A 25,440-nucleotide genomic window follows, 5' to 3' on the forward strand; every position below is an offset into this window, starting at 1 on the left:
CCATTTGGTTTCCGGTACACGACCCATCCGACACAAGGCACATGCGGTGCCATATATGATGCGAGAGAAAGTGGAGATCGAGCTGGACAGGCTGCAACGAGAGGGCATCATCGCACCGGTTAAGTTCAATGAGTGGGCCAGTCCGATTGTTCCGGTTCTCAAGGGCGATGGCACGGTCAGAATTTGTGAGGACTACAAAGTTTATGTGACCTACACAGTACCCACCCAGGCATAGTATTGATGAAAGCTATAGCCAAATCCCATGTGTGGTGGCCCGGCATCGAGTCAGATTTGGAGGCTTGAGTGCGCCAATGCAACACTTGCTCTCAACTGAGCAATGCACCCAGGGAGGCACCGCTAAGTTTGTGGTCATGGCCCTCCAAACCATTGTCGAGGATTCACGTTGACTTCGCTGCTCCGTTTCTAGGTTGTTGTGGATGCTTATTCAAAATGGATTGACTGTGTAATAATGTCTATAAGCATATCCACTGCCACCATCGAAAGCCTATGAGCCATGTTTGCCACGCAAGGCCTGCCTGATGTCCTCGTCAGCGACAATGGGCCGTGCTTCACCAGCGCTGAATTCAAGGAATTCATGACTTGCAATGGGATCAAGCACATTACATATGCCCCATTGAAGCCTGCATCTAACAGCCAGAACGGGCAGTCCAAACCATCAAGCAACACTTGAAATGCGTGTCGGAAGGCTCCCTGCAGTCCTGCTCAGCTACCGCACAAGATCCCACTCGCTCACCGGGGTTTCCCCTGCCGAACTGATCATGAAAAGGGCACTCAAAACATGGCTCTCTCTAGTCCATCCTGATCTCCATGATCATGTCGAGGGCAGGCGGCATCAACAAAGCATGTACCATGATCGCACAAATTTGTGACGCGATATTGAAGTCAATGATCACAGTATTTGTACTCAACTATGGACATGGTCCCAAATGGCTTGCTGGCACAGTTGTAGTCAAAGAAGGGAGTAGGTTGTTTGAGGTCTAACTTGCAGAAAGCATTTGGACCAAACCAAACTGCGATTCACAGACAGCCACGAGCAACCTGAAGAGGACACCATCAACTTCGATACACACACAAGTGTCACCCGACATCACAGTTGACCACAAAGCTGAACTCATCATCCGCAGCAGCCCAGCGAAGGCTCAACCAACTCACCTGCACTTGTACCGAGACAATTGACTGCGGAGCGGAAAGCCCCAGATCGTCTCATCCTGTAAATAAGTGTACTATTGACTTTGGGGGGGGGCGACCTGAGGGTGCATCGGTTGGAGTCCCAAGGGATCCCAGCATCACTTGGGAGCACTACATATAAGCAGGCCTCCCATGCTGTGCCAGGACTCTGGAGTCAGAATAAAGAGACTAAGGTCACACTTACTCAAGTCTACAGTACTCAGTCACATTGCTTTATTTGAGATATAACAGTACTCAGTAAGATAATGGGACAAAAGGCAGATAAATCCCCTGGACCTGATGGCTTGCATCCTAGGGTCTTGAGAAGTAGCGGCAGGGATTGTGGATGCATTGGTTGTAATTTACCAAAATGCCCTGGATTCTGGGGAGGTCCCAGCAGATTGGAAAACTGCAAATGTAATGCCCCTATTTAAAAAAGGAGGCAGACAAAAAGCAGGAAACTATAGACCAGTTAGCCTAACATCTGTGGTTGGGAAAATGTTGGAGTCCATTATTAAAGAAGCAGTAGCAGGACATTTGGAAAAGCAAAATTCAGTCAGGCAGAGTCAGCATGGATTTAAGAAGGGGAAGTCATGTTTGACAAACTTGCTGGCGTTCTTTGAGGATGTAACGAACAGGGTGGATAAAGGGGAACCAGTGGATGTGGTGTATTTGGACTTCCAGAAGGCATTTGACAAGGTGCCACATAAAAGGATACTGCACAAGGTAAAAGTTCACAGGGTTGGGGGTAATATGGATAGAGGATTGGCCAACTAACAGAAAACAGAGTCAGGATAAATGGTTCATTCTCTGATTGGCAACCAGTAACTAGTGGGGTGCCGCAGGGATCAGTGCTGGGACCCCAACTATTTACAATCTATATCAACGACTTGGAAGAAGGGACTGAGTGTAACGTACCCAAGTTTGCTGACGATACAAAGATGGGAGGAAAAGCAATGTGTGAGGAGGACACAATAAATTTGCAAAAGGACATAGACAGGCTAAGTGAGTGGGCAAAAATTTGGCAGATGGAGTATAATGTTGGAAAGTGTGAGGTCATGCACTTTGGCAGAAAAAAATCAAAGAGCAACTTATTATTTAAATGGAGAAAGATTGCAAAGTGCCACAGTACAGCAGGACCTGGGGGTACTTGAACATGAAACTCAAAAGGATAGTATGCAAATACAGCAGGTGATCAGGAAGGCCAATGGTATCTTGGCCTTTATTGAAAGGGGATGGAGTATAAAAGCAGGGAAGGCTTACAACAGCTTTATAAGGTACTGGTGAGGCCACATCTGGAATACTGCGTGCAGTTTTGGTTTCCATATTTACGAAAGGATATACTTGCTTTGGAGGCAGTTCAGAGAAGGTTCAACTAGGTTGATTCCGGGGATGAGGGGATTGACTTATGAGGAAAGGTTGAGTGGGTTGGGCCTCTGCTCATTGGAATTCAGAAGAATGAGAGGTGACCTTATCGAAATGTATAAGATTATGAGGTGGCTTGACAAGGTGGATGCAGAGAGGATGTTTCCACTGATGGGAGAGACTAGAAATAGAGGGCATGATCTTAGAATAAGGAGCCTCCCATTTAAACCAGAGATGAGGAGAAATTTCTTCTCTCAGAGGGTTGTAAATCTGTGGAATTCGCTGCCTCAGAGAGCTGTGGAAGCTGGGACATTGAATAAATTTAAGACAGAAATACAGTTTCTTAAACAATAAGGGGATAAGGGGTTATGGGGAACCGGCAGGGAAGTGGAGTTGAGTCCATGATCAGATCAGCCATGATCTTATTGAGGGGCCATATGGCCTACTCCTATTTCTTATGTTCTTATAGTGCGCCAGCGCACGCTTACTTGGTTGCCGCACAAAGACAAACATCCCAATCGCAAATGAACTCTCAAACCAAGGATCATACACGACGTCATCGTCAACAAAGAAAGGAACCATGCCAAACAAGCACACTGCTACAAAAGAAGTGCTACAGCAGTTCCTACACTGCAGGCAGGAGAAACAGTGAGACACAAACAAACGCGAGAAAGCAAAGAGTGGCAAAAAGCTCAGATTCAGAAACAGGTCGGCATTCATTCATATCAGGTGATTACAAAAGATGGCCGTGAGTATCGCAGAAATAGGAAAGATCTGAGAAAGAGCACTGAGACATTCATCAAAACTCCAGAGATCTCAGTGACACCCACAGACGATTCACTGCCAATGCAGCCAACCAACACGTGAAACAGCACTTCAACGACAATTTGTGAAAACAGGGATATGTTGCCTGATATTTCCCCTCAGAGCACTGATAAAGGGACTAAAGCGATCAGTGCACAGACCACCCCGGAAACAACCAATTTGAGGCGAAGCAACAGAATCCGCACAACACCAAAATACCTGGGACACTATGTACAGAAATAAGAAATCATGGACACTTGGATAAAAAATTAATAAGACAAGAGTTTTGTTGTTTGTTAAACTTGTAGTTGTTTAATACATGTATTCATAAGAAGTTAACTACCCATTTATATTGAAGTTAACTTTAATTTATTTTTGTTTCTTATGAAAGGAACGGTGTAACGAGATAATGTATAGCACCCTCTAGCTATGAGGTATCGGGAGCTGTATTGAGAGGGTCTGTGAAGGAACGCCATTTTAAAGCTCCACATGGCTGCCTGAAATCTCTCAAAATAAAGAGAGTTAAGTTGAACTAAGAGTGTTCAAGAGACTATAAAAAACACAATCCTCAGGAGGACGAGGAGGAGGTGCATGCCAACTGAGGAAGGGAGAGTAAATATGTACTTGTAACTCCTATAATCAAACATAATGTACTTACATGCCACACCAGATGCTAAGCCATATAGTAATCCGCTTCCCTCAGAGGTCTCCTCAAAAACCTGAGTCCCTGGGGGTGGACACTTCTCTTGCCTAATGAAGTTGTAAAGTAGTGTTTTTACAATTCTGCTAGTATACTGAAGGCTGTGAAAAGGAGAAAAAGAAAAGCTCAATTTATCGATCACTGATATTTCTTATCTATTAAAACATTAAAAATAGTGGCCTAGAGTTTCCACTAGGTTCCAGCGCAATTCGCCCAAACCAGTGCAAAAGATCAAGGAATTTCATGCGCAAATTACGTCCAGCGCAAATCGAGTTTCTGCAATTTCGCGTTAGTTTAAAAAAACATTGCGTTGCAAGCCGGCACCGCACACAAAACGGATCACGCTCCCAGATCGAATTAATCACTATGGCGCGTTTCCACTAATTGCACCTGTTTGAGGACCTTCAAGGAAGCTCTTAAAATGAAGGTTTTTATTTTAAAGGCACAAAGGCACGAATAGGCACCTTTTAAAAGCTTAAGAAATGGATTATTTTACAACAATGTAACTAGTAAACGGTTTTGTAGAGTTTTAAAAAAAAGTGATTTTCAGTTATTTAAAATCTTGTTACTCCCAGGTGGTGGGCTAGGCACAGATTAAAAAGGTTTATTTTTTGTGATAACCCCTTTTCAGCTGGGTGAATAACACTGCACCAAGTTACCACTCTTAAATATATCAAGGAATGTTTTTAATGCAATTTTTTTTTTTAAATGGTGTATTAAAACGCTGCCTAATTACGCTGGTTCATTGAAGATTTTATATTCGGTCCAAATGAATTTGAGCGGAAACTCAAGCAAACAATTGACTTTGCAAAACTATCGCAATTTTGAGCGCAATTTGTGCCCAGGTTGGCAATTGTGTCCAAAGTGGAAACTCTTGGCCATTGTGTCACCACTCCAGACTTCACACACACTGTAAAATGCAAATTTCTGTATCACACTTAAGTGATACTTAAGCAAGTATGGCTGCAGCTTCTTAATTGACTTTCCCATAACAGCATCCAACGTTCTGGTCTGAAACCTGACCTGTAACCTCCTCAAACATTAACTTCAAGAATGCAGAGTAATTATATCTTGCAACATAAAACCACATTTTAGCATCGTTTAATATTCCTATCATTATAAAACAGCACATTCTCTGACTTTGATGAACAGTGCAATATAAATTAAATGTTTTCAGTGACTCCAACCGAGGGAACAACATTCAGCAGTACACATTCACCTTGAGCATCACTTTTAGACAGTACATGTGCTGTTTGATACCCGACGTATCGTAAGTGAGCAATAGTTGATAAATATCCAGTGTCGATCTTTTTTGATAAATTATTTTATTCCGCTCTTCAATGGGAAAGCAACCTGACCCCAGGCCTCCACTCTATAATTAGCTGCTCAGAGTTGGGAAAACAGTCTGGGATGAATGGATCTCATTCGCTCTCTCCCTCTTACACACACAATCCTTCCCCCCTCCTTGTGAGAAAGTAAGTGGTCTCTACTTTGCTCCTCCCAAAATGCCATGACTGAGATAAGGAACCTACTGCATAGAAAACGTATCAATGTGCTTAGTGGTTCCCATGATGACTTCTTGAATACATGATGCTGGCCCACCATGATCTTTAGTGGACAGCACATTGCAACTCATGGGGCTCAATTTTTCCCAATAATCTGTGTCTTTTTTTGGTGTGCACCGTTTTTTTTTTTGAGTAAAAAAATTTTCCAAATTTCCCCAAAGTTTCTGCGCCAGCATAATTCACTTAGGTACGATTTTTTTAATGCTACGATTTTTTTTGCTTCATAAGGGATGTAACCTGATTTCTGCACCAGTTTTTGACATTTAAGCAAGTTTGGCCAACTTACATTTTTTCTATGATGGCGTTTGTGACCACTCCCAAAAAACCTTCTGGGCACGTAACAAAAATCAGTGCACATTACAAAATCGGCACAGAAAGAAGCCATTGTTTTTAGCCAAAGTTTTGGAGGGAGTGAAGGCGGCAGAGAATATGCATCACAAATCAACATTTTTTTGAAAGTTCAAAGGGAGAAATTGGAAGTGGAATGCAATTCTTGAATTTTTCTCAATGTACCACCCCACCACCTCTCCTCACCTCACTGGGCTCGAGAGTCGGAGCGTTGGCCGGCAGAATCGCTGCCTCACCCAGACACAGGACCTTGGGGCTCGGCTTCAAAAGAAACCCGGGGGGGGGGGGGGGAGCCGAACCCCAAGGCCGTGTCTGGGCGAGGGAGCGATTCTGTGGGCCGACGCTCTGACCCTCGAGCCCGGTAAGGAGGTTCGGTGGTGGGGTGGTACTTGGGAAAAAAAAACAGAAATTCAAGAATTGCATTTCACTTTCTTGCCCCAAGTGTCTTTTGAATGCCTAGCTTCCCGTTGTAAGCAAGCCTATTGCGTATGCGCAGACCAGGGTGTGATCCTTGGAGAGAGGGAAGGGGAGGTGTGAGTGCTTTGTCCTAGTGTTTTGAGGTTGTTACAAAGCTACAATTTAATTGTGGGGGCAATATTGATAATGCCATACCTCATGCAAGCCTTCTGCATGATGGTGCTGCGGAGGAGACAACTGATTTGACATCATCGCATGAGGAACCTCAGAGCACATACGATGATGGGCAGGAGACCTTACCCACATCAGGTATATCAAGACAGGCGCTCAGACCTGTCCTGAGTGATGCGGACTGTGTGAGAAGGCTGCGTTTCCGCAAAGAAGTTGTAACCGAGATCTGTTAGTTAATAAAAGCAGACCTGCACCCTAGAAGCATCAGGAGGACTGCTTTGTCAGTTGAAGTAAAGGTTACAGCTGCACTTCCATTTTATGCATCTGGATCATTTCAGGCTACAACTGGGGATGTGCGTGTCATTTCTCAACATGCAACACATATCTGCTTTTGGCAGGTGACTGCTGTACTATATGCCCGGAGGAATGACTACATAAAGTTCCCCATGACTGCCCAGGCAATGTGTGACAAGGTTGTGTGTTTCTGCAGGATTACTGGCTTCCCCAAGGTACAGGGCTGCATTGATTGTACCCACATCATCTTGCGAGCACCTTTAGAGGATTCCAAGATGTACAGGAACAGAAAAGGATTCCACTCAATGAATGCGCAGCTCGTCTGTGATGATATGCATCTCATCATGGCAGTTGATGCGAGATACCCTGGGAGCACCCATGATGCTTTCAACCCAAGCGAGAGTACTATATCTGCCATGTTTCAGCAGCAGCCAGAAGGGCAGAGCTGGCTGCTGGGGGACAAAGGGTACAGCCTCGTCACCTGGCTGATGACACCCCTATGCATAACCCGGACGGAAGCTGAGCGGCAATACATGTCGCACATTGCAATGTGCAGCATAAGAGGGGACCATTAGCATCTTTAAGCGACGTTTCCGATGCCTGGACCATTCCGGTGGCTAATTGCAATACTCCCCTGAGATTGTCGGTTAGTTCATTGTTATCTGCAGCATGCTGCACAACTTAGCCATCATGAGGCAACAGCAGCTGAGGTGAGAGTGGCTGACGATGAGGAGGATGCAGCAGACGAGGAGGACGAGGAAGCCATGCAACTACCTGAAGCCGGAGCACGACGGCGGAGATGGGGGGGGCCATTGTGCCCCTTTAACGGTTGCTAGAGCCTTGTGCCAGCAGCTCATCTATGAATGTTTTGCTGCCTGAAGGCTCAGCGACAACTATTCGAAATGGACCATGTTTACAGTTTGGACCTGTTCCGTAATGTGTTATATTGTGTTAATAATGGAACAAATAATGTCAATGATTCTTCTTTAGTTCAAAAAGTTGTGTTAATAATGGAATAATGTAAATGATTCAGTTATAATTTAAAATATATATTTTATTCAAAATTTTAACACTTGTTTGTACTTAACTTTAATAAAAATATTCTTATATCAAATTTTAAACTATTCAGTTAAGATCACTTACAAGCTTTTAAACTTGTATATTTACATCACTTACAAAAAACTATTAATTTGAGAATAGTTAAATAACAATAATAACAGTAACAACAACAACAGACAACAAAGGCTGTACTCATCTCTCCTCCGCCTTATTCTAAGACCGCCCGCTGCGCTTGGTCTTAGTGGCTCCACCCCTGCCCACTGGCAGTGGCGCAGCTTTCTCTGGTTGGGACCAAGCTTATTAACATTTCGAACATCTCGGGTAATGCGCACTTCTTAATCGAGGGGGCGGGGGGGGGGGGGGGCAGCAGGCAGTAATGTGGAAGGCCTGGCTTGGGCCTCTTCAGAGGTTGGTCTGGGGATTGGAGTGGGAGTGGCAGTTGATTCCTTCAAACACAGGGTCTGAGCGTGTTCCTTTATTGCAGCAGCTACTCCTGACATCCCCTCCCTCATGTGCCCCAACAGCGCATCAGCTACCTGCGACATTCCCTCCATCATGGGCCCGGAGAGTGTTCCCATTTCTCGAGAGAGTGTTGTTACTTCTCCCAACAGTCCCAATACCTCATAACCTACCCCACTGATGGTGTCCAGGAGTGATCGCGCAAGGTCAATGCTCTCCGCACTCATTGCCATCATCTGAATCACATCTGTTACATCCTGCCTCTCAGGAGAGTGCTGTCGAGCTCTCCTTCCGCTCCTCACTCTGGGATCCGCAGCCTCGGATGGTGGGGCCCTGGGTGTGCGCCGCTGCATCCCACTGGGATACACAGCCTCGGATGGTGGGGCCCTGGTTGCGGCTCCCTGCACCCCACTGGGATCCTCAGCCTCGGACGGTGGGGGCCCTGGGAGTGGCCCGCTGCGCCCCACTGGGACCCGCATCCCCGGACAGTGTGAAATTAGGAAACGTCCCAATCCTCGCACCACTCAGGAAAGGGCTGGCACCTCAATGGACGGCACCAGCACCTCCTCCAGAGTGAATACAACAGTGGGGGCTTCATCCTCCCCCTCACCCCCATGCTCCGGGTCTGGAAGTTCGGATTGAAAGAGGTTCTCCTCTTCAGGTTTGTCCACGTCTGAATCTTCTTCTGCATTGGCTTGAGCCTCGTCAAGGTTAGCCTCAAGTTCTGCAAAATATAACAGAACAGACAAATGATTAGCAGCAGAGGAGGGGGCAGGGTGGCATGAGTAGGCTCACACAGCGCAGGCAGCAGGCTCATTTGAAGGACCACGATGAATGATAGCACACTGCATCAACCGAAGCACAGCTGATGGAGACATCCCCATGAACCGAAGCATGGCTAGCCCGTGCAGTACTTAACATTTAGCAAAGCCAGACTGTGGAATTTGCAGGACTTACCTGCTCCCTCGAGTGTGGGCCCAGCTTGTGCAGTGATGGTTGCTTTTCTCCAGGCAGGACCCATCAAAGCAGTGACCCTCTCTTCCAAAGGTGTCAATAGGTGCAGATATGTCGGGCCGCCTCCTGTTCGCATTCTCTCTCCATTGTTGTGGGTCATCTTCCTCTGCAAAGATGAAAATATAACTTTTTAGAGAGGGTGTCTTTCTGCTGGTCACATTTACAATTGCAAATTCAGTGAATAAATGAAAATCTTACACCAGCTGCTTGACCAAGGTCCTGGCACTTCTTTTTGCACTGACCTCCGGACCGCGGGGTGGTTAGCATTGCTCAGTAATCTTGTGAAAGTTGGTTCCAGCATTCCTTCATTTCTTTTGGCGTAACTTTTGTTTGACCTCTGCTGGTGTCCAGCTTGTGCCATCTGGCCTCAATTACAGAAACCAGGGCCTCCACTTCGTCCTGTGAGAAATTCTTGATCCTTGAGCCACGTTGCGTATTGCAGCTCCGATTTTTTTCCACTCAGAAGAAAAGTTCTCACACACAACTGGCTCTTTAAAAATGGCTGAATGCAGACTGGGAGGTGTACTGGACATGCTCGCCCATACCAGTCATGTAGAAAACATTTTTTTTCATGCATGCGCAGAAGGGGGAGCCTCCATTTTTCGGCATAGTCCAAAGGCTCCACCCCCCAAAGCTAAAAGACTTTGCGGCAATTAAAAAAATTACAACGGGGAAACTTTCAAGGGGGCGTAACTCTTCAAATATGTCAAAAAACGGCATTGGGTAAAATTGAGCCCATTGTCTTCAGTCGAAGATTTATTGTCCTTCTTGTAAAAAAAAGGGTTAATCAGAGTAATAGCAAAATTCTACTGCTGATTTAGTGATTTGACATTGTTGCAATGTTGACCTTTAACCTTTGTTTAAGGAGTTATGATTGTTAAGCTGTAATGCCTTAAAATAACTAACTAATGTTACAATTTGTACAGCTACATAGAATTCTAAAACTCTATGAACTTTTGAACTGAGAACTGACCTCTCAAAAATAATAGGGGACCGAGAGTCTAGCGAGAAGGAGGAACTGAAGGAAATCCTTATTAGTCAGGAAATTGTGTTAGGGAAATTGATGGAATTGAAGGCGGGCCTGATAGTCTGCATCCCAGAATACTTCAGGAAGTGGCCTGAGAAATAGTGGATGCATTGGTGGTCATTTTCCAACATTTTATAGACTCTGGATCAGTTCCTATGGATTGGAGGGTATCTAATGTAACCCCACGTTTTAAAACAGGGAATTATAGACCAGTTAACCTGACATAGGTAGGGGGAAAATGTTGGAATTAATTATTAAAGATGTAATAGCAGCGCATTTGGAAAGCAGTGACAGGATCGGTCCAAGTCAGCATGGATTTATGAAAGGGAAATCATACTTGACAAATCTTCTAGAATTTTTTGAGGATGTAACTAGTAGGGCCCAAGTTTCCACAAGAAAGAAAACGGGCGCCCCTCCGAGCTGGGCGCCCGTTTTTCGCGCCTAAAAAAATCCTCGGTATTCTCCACCGACCTGTAGGTCCTCTGGCCCTCGGCGTAGCCAGCACAAGCTGTGGGGGGGCGGAGCCAGGTCCCTGCGCTGAAAACAGTGCCGGGACCTCTGCACATGCGCGCTACAGTGGGCACGCAAGTGCAGTAGCTCCAGGCGCCGAACTGTGTGGGAGGGGCCCGAAGCACGCAGCCCCTAGCCCTGGCTGAATGGCCTCACTGGGGCTGCGTGAATAAGGCTCCTCCCACGGCCAGCATCTGCTCCCGCCCCCGACCAGACCCGACACCCGTTCCGCCCCCTGCCTCCGGACCGGACCAGACCTGACACCCGCTTCCCCCCCACCCCCCCCGCCGACCAGACCCGACACCCGCTCACCCCCCCGACCCGAGACCCGCTCCCACCCCCCAACTGACCCGACCCGCGCTCCTGTTCCCGCTCCCCGCCCCTCCCGACTGGACCCAACCCGACCCGCGCTCCCGCCACCTCCCCCCCCCCCCCCGGACCCGACTCCTGCTCCCGGTGACCTCCCCCTCTCTCTCTCTCTCTCTCTCTCTCTCTCTCCCCCTCCCCCTCCCCCCTCCCCCTCCCCCTCCCCCTCTCTCTCTCTCTCTCTCCCCCTCCCCCCCTCTCTCTCCCCCTCCCCCCCTTTCTCTCCCCCTCCCCCCCTCTCTCTCCCCCTCCCCCCCTCTCTCTCCCCCTCCCCCCCTCTCTCTCCCCCTCCCCCCCTCTCTCTCCCCCTCCCCCCCTTTCTCTCCCCCTCCCCCCCTTTCTCTCCCCCTCCCCCCCCTCTCTCTCTCTCCCTCTCTCTCCCTCTCCCTCTCCCCCTCCCCCTCTCTCTCTCCCTCCCTCCCCCTCTCTCTCCCTCCCTCTCTCTCTCCACCTCCCCCTCTCTCTCTCTCTCCCTCCCTCCCCCTCTCTCTCCCTCCCCCTCTCTCTCTCTCTCTCTCTCCCTCCCTCCCCCTCTCCCTCCCCCCCTCCCCCTCTCTCTCTCTCTCGCTCCCTCCCTCCCCCTCTCTCACGCTCAGCGGCACGAACAGCTTTCTTCCCCCCCCCCCCCCCCCCCCCCGCTCAGCGGCACAAACGGCTGCAGAATTCTCCCTGGCTGAAGCACTTTCACACAGGTAGGAAGATGGTTTATTTAATCTTTTCTTGGCTTATAAATGTTTATTCAGGTTGGATTTATTTGTATAATATTTGTAGAAGTATAAATAAGGATTTATTGTAGAATTTAATGAGTTCCCTTCCCCCCACCTCGTTCTGGGCGCCTAATTTGTAACCTGCGCCTGATTTTTTAATGTGTAGAACAGGTTTTTTCAGTTCTACAAAAATCTTCACTTGCTCCATTCTACTTTAGTTTGGAGTACGTTTTCACTGTGGAAACTTTGAAATCAGGCGTCAGTGGCCGGACACGCCCCCTTTTGAAGAAAAAATTCTGTTCCAAAGTAGAACTGTTCTACCTGACTAGAACTGCAGAAAAAAAAATGTGGAGAATTGCGATTGTAGAGTGGACAAGGGAGAACCAGTGCATGTGGTGTATTTGGACTTTCAAAAGGCTTTTGACAAGATCCCACACAAGAGATTAGTGTTCAAAATTAAAGCACATGATATTGGGGGTAGTGTTTGACGTGGATAAAGAACTGGTTGGCAGACAGGAAGCAAAGAGTAGGAATAAATAAGTCCTTTTCAGAATGGCAGGTAGTGACTAGTGGGGTACTGCAAGATTCAATGCTGGGACCCCAGCTATTTACAATATACATTAATGATTTAGACGAAGGAATTGAATGTAATATCTCCAAGTTTGCAGATGACACTAAGCTGGGTGGCAGTGTGAGCTGTGAGGAGGATGCTAAGAGGCTGCAGGGTGACTTGGACAGGTTAAGTGAGTGGGCAAATGCATGGCAGATGCAGTATAATGTAGATAAATGTGAGGTTATATACTTTGGTGGCAAAAACAGGAAGGCAGGATATTATCTGAATGGTGACAGATTAGGAAAAGGGGAGGTGCAACGAGACCAGGATGTCATGGTGCATCAGTCATTGAAAGTTGGCATGCAGGTACAGCAGGCGGTGAAGGCGGCAAATGGCATGTTGGCCTTCATAGCGAGAGGATTTGAGTATAGGAGCAGGGAGGTCTTACTGCAGTTGTACAGGGCCTTGGTGAGGCCACACCTTGAATATTGTGTACAGTTTTGGTCTCCTAATCTGAGAAAGGACATTCTTGCTGATTCCCGGGATGGCAGGACTGACATATGAAGAAAGACTGGATAAACTAGGCTTATATTCACTGGAATTTAGAAGAATGAGAGGGGATCTCACAGAAACATATAAAATTCTGACGGGATTGGACAGGTTAGATGCAGGAAGAATGTTCCCGATATTGGGAAGTCCAGAACTAGGGGTCACAGTCTAAGGATAGGGCATTTAGGACCGAGATGAGGAGAAACTTCTTCACTCAGAGAATTGTGAACCTATGGAATTCTCTACCACAGAAAGTTGTTGAGGCCAGTTCGTTAGATATATTCAAAAAGGAGTTAGATTTGACTCTTATGGCTAAAGGGATCAAGGGGTATGGAGAGAAAGCAGGAATGGGGTACTGAAGTTGCATGATCAGCCATGATCATATTGAATGGTGGTGCAGGCTCGAAGGGCCATATGGCCTACTCCTGCACCTACTTTCTATATTTCTATGACCCTTACAGCACCAGTAGTTTTAATATACTTGTGTGAATCCGCTGATAGAGAATGTGCTTTAATGGCATAAGCTCAATGAAGGCATGCCAGTATGTAATGATTCCCAAGCTTGAGGAACTGTAATCCCTGATATGTGGCTGTAAGGATGCCAGTCAGCCCTGCAGAAGAAAAGTATTTATAAAAACATTATCTTTTTAATTGAAGTTTATGTGGGATGGAGGACCACGTAGTATGGTCAGTGCTGAATGATACAGAATGAAAGACAAACTTGTGGTTAATTGATTTACATGATTGAACAGTTCCTTATTAGTTTCTCCTTATATGGAGTGGTTTTTAATTTTTGGTCTAACTGTGTAATGTAGTGGTTATGCAACAGAAAGGTGTAAGTAGCAAATTGTAAAGAAAATTTGGATGCAAAAGCTTTGATCAACCTGAAACTGAGCTCAGAACTGTAACATGTTTGAATCCACAATCATTAGGTGTGATTACAAATGCTATATTAAATGTGTGTATGCTTAATAAATCTGTGAACATTTGACTGTTACTTTTAAGAACATAAGAACCTAAGAAATATGAACAGGAGTAGGTCATACGGCCCCTCAAGCCTGCTCTGCCATTCAATATCATGGCTGATCTAATCATGGACTCAACTCCACTTCCCTGCCCGCTCCAATAACCCCTTATCCCCTTATCATTTAAGAAACTGTCTATTTCTGTCTTAAATTTATTCAATGTCGCAGCTTCCACAGTTCTCTGAGGCAGCAAATTCCACAGATTTACAACCCTCAGAGAATAAATTTCTCCTCATCTCAGATTTAAATGGGCGGCCCCTTATTCTAAGATCATGCCCTCTAATTCTAATCTTCCTGATCAGTGGAAACATCCTCTCTGCATCCACCTTGTCAAGCCCCCTCATAATCTTATACGTTTCGATAAGATACCTCTCATTCTTCTGAATTCCATTGAGTAGAGGCCCAACCTACTCAACCTTTCCTCATAAGTCAACCCCCTCATCCCCGGATTCAACCTAGTGAACCTTCTTTGAACTGCCTCCATAGCAAATATATCCTTTCGTAAATATGGAAATCAAAACTGTACGCAGTATTCCAGGTGCCTCACCAATACCCTGTATAGCTGTAGCAAGACTTCCCTGCTTTTATACTCCATCCCCTTTGCAATAAAGGCCAAGATTCCATTGGCCTTCCTGATCACTTGCTGCACTTGCATACTATCCTTTTGTGTTTCATGCACAAGTATCCCCAGATCCTGGTGTACTGCAGCACTTTGCAATCTTTCTCCATTTAAATAATAATTTTCTCTTTGATTTTTTTCTGCCAAAGTGCATGACCTCAAACTTTCCAATATTATACTCCATCTGCCAAATTTTTGCCCAATCACTTAGCCTGTCTATGTCCTTTTGCAGATTTTTTGTGTCCTCCTCACACATTGCTTTTCCTCCCATCTTTGTATCGTCAGCAAACTTGGCTACATTACACTCAGTCTCTTCTTCCAAGTTGTTTATATAGATTGTAAATAGTTGAGGTCCCAGCACTGATCCCTGTGGCACCCCACTAGTTACTGGTTGCCAACCAGAGAATGAACCATTTATCCTGACTCTCTATTTTCTGTTAGTTAATCAATCCTCTATCCATGCTAATTACCCCAACCCCGTGAACTTTTATCTTGTGCAGTAACCTTTTCAAGAACCTTATTGATTGAGAAATACTTAGAACATCTAATCATACATAAAATGAACCCTAACATCTTGTTTTGGAGGCTACTAAATAGAATCCTTAACCAGTTAATCAGAAACTGTCCTATTACACTGCTTTTAGTTTTTCTTTGCATCAACACAGTACACAGAGGAAAGGTGGGACAGTGTGTGGAAAGATCTCAATCTTGACCGTGCTGCAAGAAAGCTATTAGTGGTAGGAGAAGTGGGTGGAAATTAATCAAGCACTCTGGCAACGCCATTCCTTCAAACTTCCAGTGGTCCTATTAAGAGAGGGGAAGGACTTAAACATAGAAACATAGAAAATAGGTGCAGGAGTCGGCCATTCGGCCCTTCTAGCCTGCACCGCCATTCAATGAGTTCATGGCTGAACATGAAACTTCATTACCCCCTTCCTGCTTTCTCGCCATACCCCTTGATCCCTCTAGTAGTAAGGACTTCATCTAACTCCCTTTTGAATATATTTAGTGACTAGAGCTGCTCGTTTGTCAAATAGCTTGTGCTGTTGGAAGACCCACAGGAGATGGGAGTTAAAGAGTGGGGAAAACATGGTGAATCACATTAGAAAGTTGATTTTTAAAACATTTTTTCTTTGAATATGTTGTACCCAGAATAGAAGAGCTGGGTTGGATTTTTGGGCGAAAATAGTAGCAATATGTGAAAATGACCATTTTCGCTGTGCTACTGATTTTAGGCTGAACTTTCGGCCTTTGAGGTCTGTGCCAGGGACACATCGCAAAGGGAGGCATTGCACAATTATTCGCGGCGCAAAACACGAATTTCGCCAACTTTAGTGCGGGGTTGTTTGCGCTGTGAGAAAGGCCTTGAGAGGGGGAGAAAAAAATTCAAAAAAAAATTCAAAAAACATTACCAAGACCCTTAACTAACTAATCGCTGCAAAAAAATTAAAAAACTTTAACTTACCTTTTTTGCAGATTTTCTAACGTACCGCTGCTGGCAAGGCTGCACCGACAGGTTTTACCTGTCGTTGTTCTGGGCACGGCGTACGTGTTGGGAGTGTATCGAAACTCGGATGGTAACGCAATCAGTGTCGTTACATGTCCGGGCAGCTCTCCCCAGCGGTACATCCCATCGCCACCGCAAACAAGGAGCCAAGGATCTCGCCCGGGCTTTGGCCGCTGAGGGTCAAAACATGGTGAAAACCCAGTCGCAAAGCCCCCGAAAATCCAGCCCAGTGTTTTTTCTGACACCAAGCTACTTATCAAACGTCTTTGAACTTTGTGTCTGCATATTATGATAGCTATAGAATTATTTACAGATCACCCAACAAATCAGCAAATGCAACCATGGAAAACCTAGGTTTTAATAGAATAAGCTGTTTTAGTTCAAATGTGAAACATCACATTAACATCTGTAAATACCTATATAGTGACCATTTTCTGTTGCTATGGCAAATAATGATAAACATAAGAAGGGACCATATTAGCTCATGCTTCTCAAGTTCATCCTACTCATCCATCAAACTGTGGAAATTTCATAGTTGGAAATATCTAAAATTCAGAATCATCAGTCCTAAATAAACATTAAAGTAATAGCTCATGTCTTTTACTTGGAGGAGTTAGGGCAGGGTGATATATTTGTCAGTTCTGAAGCTGTCTTACTGTTGATCTGGTTACCTTTCCTTTCAATGAATTAATTCCACATGACTGATGCGGTAAAAAATAAGACGATGCTAAATGCTTCTGTTCTATGCTATGTTGATCCACTGCAGCTTTCAAAGCAGGTCTTGATGGTGTTCCTCACAACCTTGAGCTGATGATCAACACAGCAATCACTGAACACCCTTCGAGATGCTTCTATTTTGTTGGTCACAAGTTATCAAAGAGGGTCTGTTTAACCAGTGCCTACTGGGCTTATCAAGCAGCATATCAAAAGCAGCATGATGAAAGGGTTAGCAAGGTTGCAGGTAATAGACCACCATGAGTCCATGGATAGATGGTGGCACATATTAAGTGATGTTAATTGACCCAGTAATGTTGATATCCTATGTAGAAGTGTATATTGTTTGCAGCTGAAGCCTAACTAATTCTAATGTCATACAACAGTGGTGGTGTACAGCAGCACACGTGATCTGATGCCCAGCTAGTCTGGAGAGAAAGGAAGGCTAAAGAAACGAGGGAATTTGCATTTATATAGCACCTCATGACATTCCAAAGCACTTTACAGCCAATGACATACTTTTGAAGTATAGTCAATTGTTTTGTAGGCAAATGCAGCAACTAATTTGTGCACAGAACAGCAACTTGTATTGATATAGTGCCTTTAACATAGTTAAACATCCCAAGGCACTTTACAGGAGTATTATCAGACCAAAAATGACACCGAGCCACATAAGGAGAAATTAGGACAGGTGACCAAAAGCTTGGTCAAAGAGGTAGGTTTTAAGGAGCGTCTTAAAGGAGGATAGGTAGAGAGGTCGAGAGGTTTAGGCCGGGAATTCCAGAGCTTAAGGCCTAGGCAATCACTGAACACCCTTCGAGATGCTTCCATTTTGTTGGTCACAAGTTATCAAAGAGGGTCTGTTTAACCAGTGCCTACTGGGCTTATCAAGCAGCATATCAAAAGCAGCATGATGAAAGGGTTAGCAAGGTTGCAGGTAATGGACCACCATTAGTACATGGATAGATGGTGGCATATATTAAGTGAAAGCACGGCTACCAATAGTTGAGCGATTATAATTAGGGGTGCTAAACAGGGCAGAATTAGAGGAGCACAGACATCTCGGGGGGTTGTGGGGCTGGAGGAGATTACAGAGATAAGGAAACAAGGATGAGAATTTTGAAATCGGGGTGATGCTTAACCGGGAGCCAATGTAAGTCAGCGAACACAGAGGTGATGGATGAGCGGGACTTGGTGCGAGTTAGGACATGGGCAGCCGAGTTTTGGATCACCTCTAGTTTACATAAGGCAGAATGTGGGAGGCCAGCCAATAGTGCGTTGGAATAGTCAAGTCTATAGGTAACAAAGGCATTGATGAGAGCTTCAGCAGTGGATGAGCTGAGGCAAGGGCGGAGACGGGTGACGTTACCGAGGTGGAAATAGGCGGTCTTAGTTATGCTGGCAAAATGTGGTCAAAAGCTCATTTCAGGGTCAAATATGACACCAAGGCTGCGAACATTCTGGTTCAGCCTCAGACAGAAGTTCCATGGTCCCGAAAAACAGCAATAAGAAATTGACTAGTTAATCTGCTTTTTGTGTTGCTGATTGATAGCTACACTTTGGCTGGGACACCAGGAGAACTGCTCTTCCTTGAATAGTGCCGCAAGATATTTTAGATCCACTCAACAAGGACAGACAGAACCTTGGAATAACGTTGCGCCACCCATGTATTTTGGATGAGACAGAACACTTAGGTTCACATCCATGGTAATGTTATTGTCATATCCAGTACTGGATGAGCAGAAATTTTCTCTAATCAAATATTGAGAAGACCAAAGCCATTATATCTTTGGTCCCTGCCACAAACTGCGTTCGCTAACCACTGACTCCATCCCTCTTACTAGCATCAATGTGAGGGTGAACAAGATTGTTCACAACCTCGGTGATATATTTGACCCTGAAATGAGTTTCCAGCCACATATCCACGGCATAACTAAAACCGCCTTTTTCCACCTCCGTAACGTTGCCCACCTACACCCCTGCCTCAACTCTTCGGCTGCTGAAACCCTCATTCATGCCTTTGTTACCTCTAGACTTGACTACTTCAACTCACTCGTGGCTGGCCTTCCACATTCTACACGACGTAAACTTCATCCAAAATTCTGCAGCCCGTGTCCTAACTCGCACCAAGTCACGATCACCCATCATCCCTGTGCTTTCTGACCTATATTAGCTTCTGGTTAAACAAAGTCTCAATTTCAAAATTCTCATCCTCATTTACAAATCACTCTGTGGCCTTGCCCGTCCCCCCATCTCTGTAATCTTTTTCAGTCTCAACCCCACAAGATGTCGGTGCTCCTCGAATTCTGCCCTCTTGAACATCCCACATTATAACTGCTCAACCATCGGTGGCCGTGCCTTCAGCTGTTTGGCCCCAAGCTCTGGAACTCCCTCCCTAAAAGTCTCCACCTCTCTATCTCTCTTTCCTCCTTAAAATTTACCTCTTTTACCAAGCTTTTGATCATCTGCCTTCATTTCTTCTTTTGTGGCTCGGTGTCAAATTTATCTGTTTTATCTTGTTATCTGCTGCGAAGCGCCTTGGGACGTTTTACTATGTTAAAAACGCTATATAAATAAGTTATTATAATATTAGTCAAGATTGAAATTGGAACACCATCCAAGATTAAGATTTGTACCCATCCTGCCTTATTGTATGAGTCTCTCAGGAGGTCAGCTAACTGCTCCCCACACCCCCAAAATAAAATCAACAGACATCTTCTGAACTCAACCAATTATGCCCGGAGACATGCACACCAAATAGCAAATTGTTGCCACTGGTTACAACCCTCCTCTACTCCTAGCTAAGGTTTGACTGTCATATTATTAACCCAATAAATTCAATTGACAAGATATCCTCACACTTTGAATGGAGCAGACTACTGCAGTCAGAGAAAGGGAAGGTGTGTGATGGGATGACACTTGAATCATGCAACTGAATTTTCTTTAAGTCCCTTCCTTCACATGGTACATATTAGTTTTTTCTCGGGGCAGGGTGGCAATTTCATTTTAAGTAATTCTTCAGTTTTATTAAGTTTTTTCAAAGTGCTCACATTTTATTAAATCAGAATCAAGTGTGAAATCTAGCTTTCAAGAGTGGACAATTGCAATGGTTAAACAGCAAAAGAATCACACAATAAATGAACAAAACAATCTGCACTCATTGCCAAGGATACCAGCTTCCTGTATTATGGAAAAATGAATGGAATCGAATGTGATCCCCAGAAAATGGGAAAATCCTGAAATCAGTCATGTAATAAAAACCAAATTTGTCTTTTTCAATCACTGCAAATCAGTGAACCTAGTCACTGTTCATAAATGGAACATTGTTGAAATAAACCAGTGTAGGTTCTTGCCCTCTCCCTGACTGATAAAAAAAAATTCATCTCATTGAGTCGAGAGCACAGAAACAGGCCATTCAGCCCAACTGGTCTATGCCAAGGAAAAACTTTAAAATACTGACACTTTGGGCAAAAATAGCAAAAACACTGTCAATTCAGGCACTGTTGATGCTTTGCCTTCCAAAATTGATAAACTTGGAAGTCCCTGCTTGCGGAGATGGGTTCAGCAAGGTACTCAGAAATACGCACACACCTTAAAAGTTTGACAGAATCATTCTTTCCATATGGGTCAAGGATGTGTGCAGATAGCAGGGCAACTAGTCATCTATTTGAAAAGGCACAATAGCTGTGTGATATTCATACTTCCATTTGTAATGTATGGTGGACACTACTGCCTTCCACATTGACTGGTTTATTGTATAACAAGCAGGTCAGTAGTGCACAGATACTGGGTCCAGACTTATCAAAACTCAAAATGACAACATCAATACCAACTATATTGACTGCCCATGGTTGTGGGCATTTTCAGATTCCAGCCTTTTTATTATTTTTGCAACAAAATCAGATTCTCACTTAGAAATTTCAACATTCAATAAACTAGGTTTATCTTAATTTTATTGTTAATGGTTACGTAGGATTTCACATTTCTTTCTACAGGTTGAACCTCACTTATCCAGAACTCCCTTATCCGGAACCACCCCTCGTCCGGAGCCATTATCGACCACCAGGTGACGCATGCGCAGAACTCGGACATGAACATACTTAAGTCCTTCCTTGCTGCCGACGCCCACAATCCACCCACCGTCCCCCACCCCATGATCTCTTGCTGCATTCCCAGCCCCAAGCCAGCCAGCCCCAATAGCCCCTTGCTCAGTACCTGTACCATCCAATTTAACATGACCACCCCTCGTCCGGTAAAATCCCTTATCCGGAACAGGCCAGGTCCCGAGAGGTCATCATTGAGCAAAAGTTCTGTGAATAAGCATCACAGTGCAATCCATGTCAACTATTTCAATATCAGCATACCAAGTGTCATGGATAGGATGACTCTTAAGATTAAATTGGATTCAGCAGAGTTTTATTTCTGTAAATGAGGCATCCATGTAAATGACAAAATTAACTATATTTGTGAGCACAATGAAAGACTTGAAGGTTGACCTTAAAACTTGATCAATTTCTTCAAAAGTTTGTATTGTCTTTGTATTGTCTGAGCTAATAAAATATTCCCATGTTTGTCAAAATTATCCAGTGGACTTTCAATCAGTAGTGGGCACCATAATGCCCCAGCAGCCATTATTTTTGTCTGTTAATAAGAACATAAGAAATAGGAGCAGGAGTAGGCCACCTGGCCCCTCGAGCCTGCTCCACCATTCAATAAGATCATGGCTGATCTGATCATGGACTCAGCTCCACTTCCCTGCCCGCTCCCCACGTGAAGAGTACTGCCATTGTTGGGTCTCTATACAATTCAAAGGATTCATCGAGAGAGTATTGGGCATCTTGAATTAAATCTGCTATGTTGGATATCAGCTATAAATACATGAGGCAGATATTGGTCATACATTTAGGTTGATTCCAGCAGCAGGTGTCTTCCTCCAAAAAAGGTTACCACTGAGACAAGTCTGATTTAGATCAACTCCAGACTGTAATGTGGCAAATTTCTCAGTATGTTTTTCATCATTTTTATTTGAATCCAGGGACCATCAACATGTGACATCTCCCTTCTTTACTTAGTGACGATTCTTTAATTTTGGCCTGTGCCTCCGATTGAGACATTCTGCTGCACAGGAGGTAGTCTATCCGTTAACTAGCAGTACTGTCACACTACTAACTCAATGGTAAAATCGGGATTCTGTGGAATTTTGGAACTCCATTTCATCTCTGTGGTGGGCTTAAGGAGTTCAGATTTGTAACAAGTCTGGTGCTATAGTATCAGTAACTGGAAGCAGTTGACTAGAGAATTAACTGAATATTAAATATGAGCATGAATCTTGTGATCAAGTTCATGCAAGCAACAATTGATTCTTAATTTTTAAAATCCGACTGATGGACTGAACACCAAATTCAATATTCTCCATTTGGTGCTTTGCATTTAATAGTGTTTTATTTGGTCTCAGCAGTGAAACTCAAAAACATATAAATACTCCATGAGACAAATTGATCCTTGTACCACTGGAGCAGGTTGTGGATGGGGAGGACGAGTATTTATCGAATACACAGTAGAATAGGGGAGAAGGATGAATATTTTGCAGTTTTGTTCAACTACCTTTGCAAACCAGAGTAGTTACATAGAACTAACTCCCCTCAGGATATTAGGTGGGTGGGCTTGGTCCATGATGGACTATATTGTACATAACCTGGGAGGGAGCAGGTTTCAAATGCCAAATGGCCTTTTTTCATCCCATGTTCTATGTCCTTGTATTTGCTGGGTTGACAAAAATACAATTTTTCACCCAAAATTGGTAAAAATTTCCATCTCTCTAAAAATAGCAATCCTGTTGAGAAACGTGCTCGGTCAGAAGCATGACACTTAATTGAGTGATTGAGTACAACCTTGTGTTTGCACATGAGTCAGTCTCCCTTTAGAAGCCATAAAGCAGCAAATGCTGTAGACAGAGTGGAAAGATAGAGGGGTTAGCTGGGCAGGAAGAGGAAACATAACACTCAGAAAAAAATGAAGCAAATAAAATTACATTGAAATCAAAGTCTCACAGGTCCAGCACCACTCCAGTACCTCATCCAAATGGCTATTTACATGCATCAGCCCGAACAAAACATTGGCAGGCTATTCAGCAGTGTGCAGAATCACAGCCAAGCCCAATCTCAAACATATACAAACATACATAACTGGGGTCACTAGATAGCAGCAAGAAATGGAATCCCTCACTAATTGTATTTTCCCTTCCGGTAATGCCTCAATCACTGCTCTGGCCTGAGATAACTAACTCAATAAAGACAGGAGATCAGACTTAATACCATACTAGTTTCTATGATTCAGTATATATATTTATATAATGCACAAATAACTTATGATATTGCCAAATATGTTCAGCAGAACACAACAATGAAAAATTTAAAATAATTCACTTTGGAATTTGTTTTTAAATAAATTCTGAATTTTGTTAAAAATATACAAAATGGAATCTTTCCATTTCCACTACATGTATGTTTCATTATTTTTAAATTACAGATTTATGATCAAATTCATCTGTCATCACTACTTGCAGGAACTTGCATAAAGTATTACATGAAAATAAATGCAGGCTCCTGTTGCTTAAAAATTGCAGGAACTTCATCAGAAGTAGAAATAATGAGAAAAGATGCTGGTGCAAGATGGGCTATGTTGTCTTGTTGACTGCCACAGGTCAGTTTAATTGGTGTACATGAAAGTTGCCAGTGTTATAATGCAAACATCTGTGTGCTGGATGTATGGTTACTGAATTTTTTCTGTGGCCGGTATCAGACATTGATTGGATGACAAGAACAACAATGCACAATTGCATAATTTTAAAAAAACTCGTGGATCCTGAAATTTGAAAATCAACTTTACAATAAAATAAGTTTTACCCAAGTCAGGACTTCCAGGAAAAGGGTGAAATAGAGGTGGGGAGGAGAGCAGGAATGTAGCTACATATAGTTAGATCACAAATATCACACACAAGTCATTTCATAATAAGAACATAAGAAATAGGAGCAAGAGTAGGCCACATGGCCCCTCGAGCCTGCTGCAACATTCAATATGATTATGGCTGCACTTCGACCTCAACTCCACTTTTCCACCCAATCCCTATATACCTTGACTCCCTTAGAGTCCGAAAATCTATCGATCTTAACCTCGAATATATTTAACGACTGAGCATCCACAGCCCTCTGGAGTAGAAAATTCCAAAGATTTACAACCCTTCGATTTAAGAAATTTCTCCGCATCTCAGTCCGAAATGGCCAATCCCTTATCCTGAGACTATGCCCCCCAGTTCTAGACTCTCCAGCCAGAGGAAAAAACCTCTCAGCTGCTAACCTGTCAAGCCCTCTAAGAATTTTACATGTTTCAATGAGATCACCTCTCATTCTTCTAAACTAGAGACTATAGGCCCATTCTACTCAATCTCTCCTCATAGGTCAACCCTCTCATCCCAGGAATTAATCTAGTAAACCTTTGTGTCATTTCCTGTAAGGCAAGTACAGGAGCAACGTCCCGAATCCGGAGTTTTAAAAACCGTAATTGTCCGAAAACCGGACGTTGTGCAGATTGCAGGAGTCGTCGTCCGGAATCCAGAAATATTTCCTGAAAACCGGACTTTTAAGCTGTACATACCTTTTCAAAGATAAATCTAGAAAAATATGCAAACCGGCGTGGCCTGGCCTCGAGGTTGCCGGATTCGAGACATCGGAATTTCTGCTCCAAAATCTGGAAACACCCGACATTCGGCCCAAGCGTTTCCAGATTCGGAATGTCGGATTGTCTCCGAAATCCGGAAATACCTGAAACTCGGCACAAGGATTTCTGTATTCGGGACTCTTTGAAATCCAGAAAAACCCAAAAACCGGAACAGCCTCGGTTCCAAGGTTTCCGGTTTCAGGACGTTGTACCTGTATATCCTTCCTTAGGTACAGAGATCAAAACTGTACACAGTACTCCAGGTGTGGTCTCACCAAAGCCCTGTACAATTGCAGCAAGACTTCCTTACTCTTAAACTCCAAACCTCTTGCAATAAAGGCCAACATACTATTTTTGCCTTCCTAATTGCTTGCTGTCCCTGTATGTTAACTTTTGTGTTTTGTGTACAAGGACATCCAAAAATCCCTCTGAACACCAACATTTAATAGTTTCTCACCATTTAAAAAGTATTCTGTTTTTCTATTCCTCCTACCAAAATGAATAACCTCATATTTCTCCACATTATACTCCATCTGCCACCTTCTTGCCCACTCACTTAACTTGTCTATATCCCTTTTCAGATTATGTGTCCTCAGCCAGACTCCTCTTTGGACTCTAGGAGAATCAAAGATATGGATCAGGTGGGAAAGTAGAAGTGAAGTCAAAAATCAGTCATGATCTTATTGAATGACGGAGCAGGCTCAAGAGGCCATATGATCTACTCCTGCTCCTAATTCTTATGTTCTTTTGACTCCAGCTTACT

The 25,440-nt window shown here is 44.1% G+C and overlaps 1 protein-coding gene across 3 annotated transcripts in view; it reads right to left on the minus strand.

Moving 5' to 3' along the window:
• dym (dymeclin) overlaps positions 1–25,440 on the minus strand; it is a 669,399-nt gene that overhangs the window by 482,195 nt on the left and 161,764 nt on the right. For all 3 annotated transcript variants that reach the window (XM_070867483.1, XM_070867484.1, XM_070867482.1), the window contains exon 8: positions 4,016–4,158. In XM_070867483.1, coding sequence (XP_070723584.1) covers positions 4,016–4,158 — 143 coding nt within the window. The remainder of the gene's footprint in view (positions 1–4,015; positions 4,159–25,440) is intronic.

This window comes from Pristiophorus japonicus, chromosome 2, assembly GCF_044704955.1.
Source record: "Pristiophorus japonicus isolate sPriJap1 chromosome 2, sPriJap1.hap1, whole genome shotgun sequence".
Classification (NCBI taxonomy): domain Eukaryota; kingdom Metazoa; phylum Chordata; class Chondrichthyes; family Pristiophoridae; genus Pristiophorus; species Pristiophorus japonicus.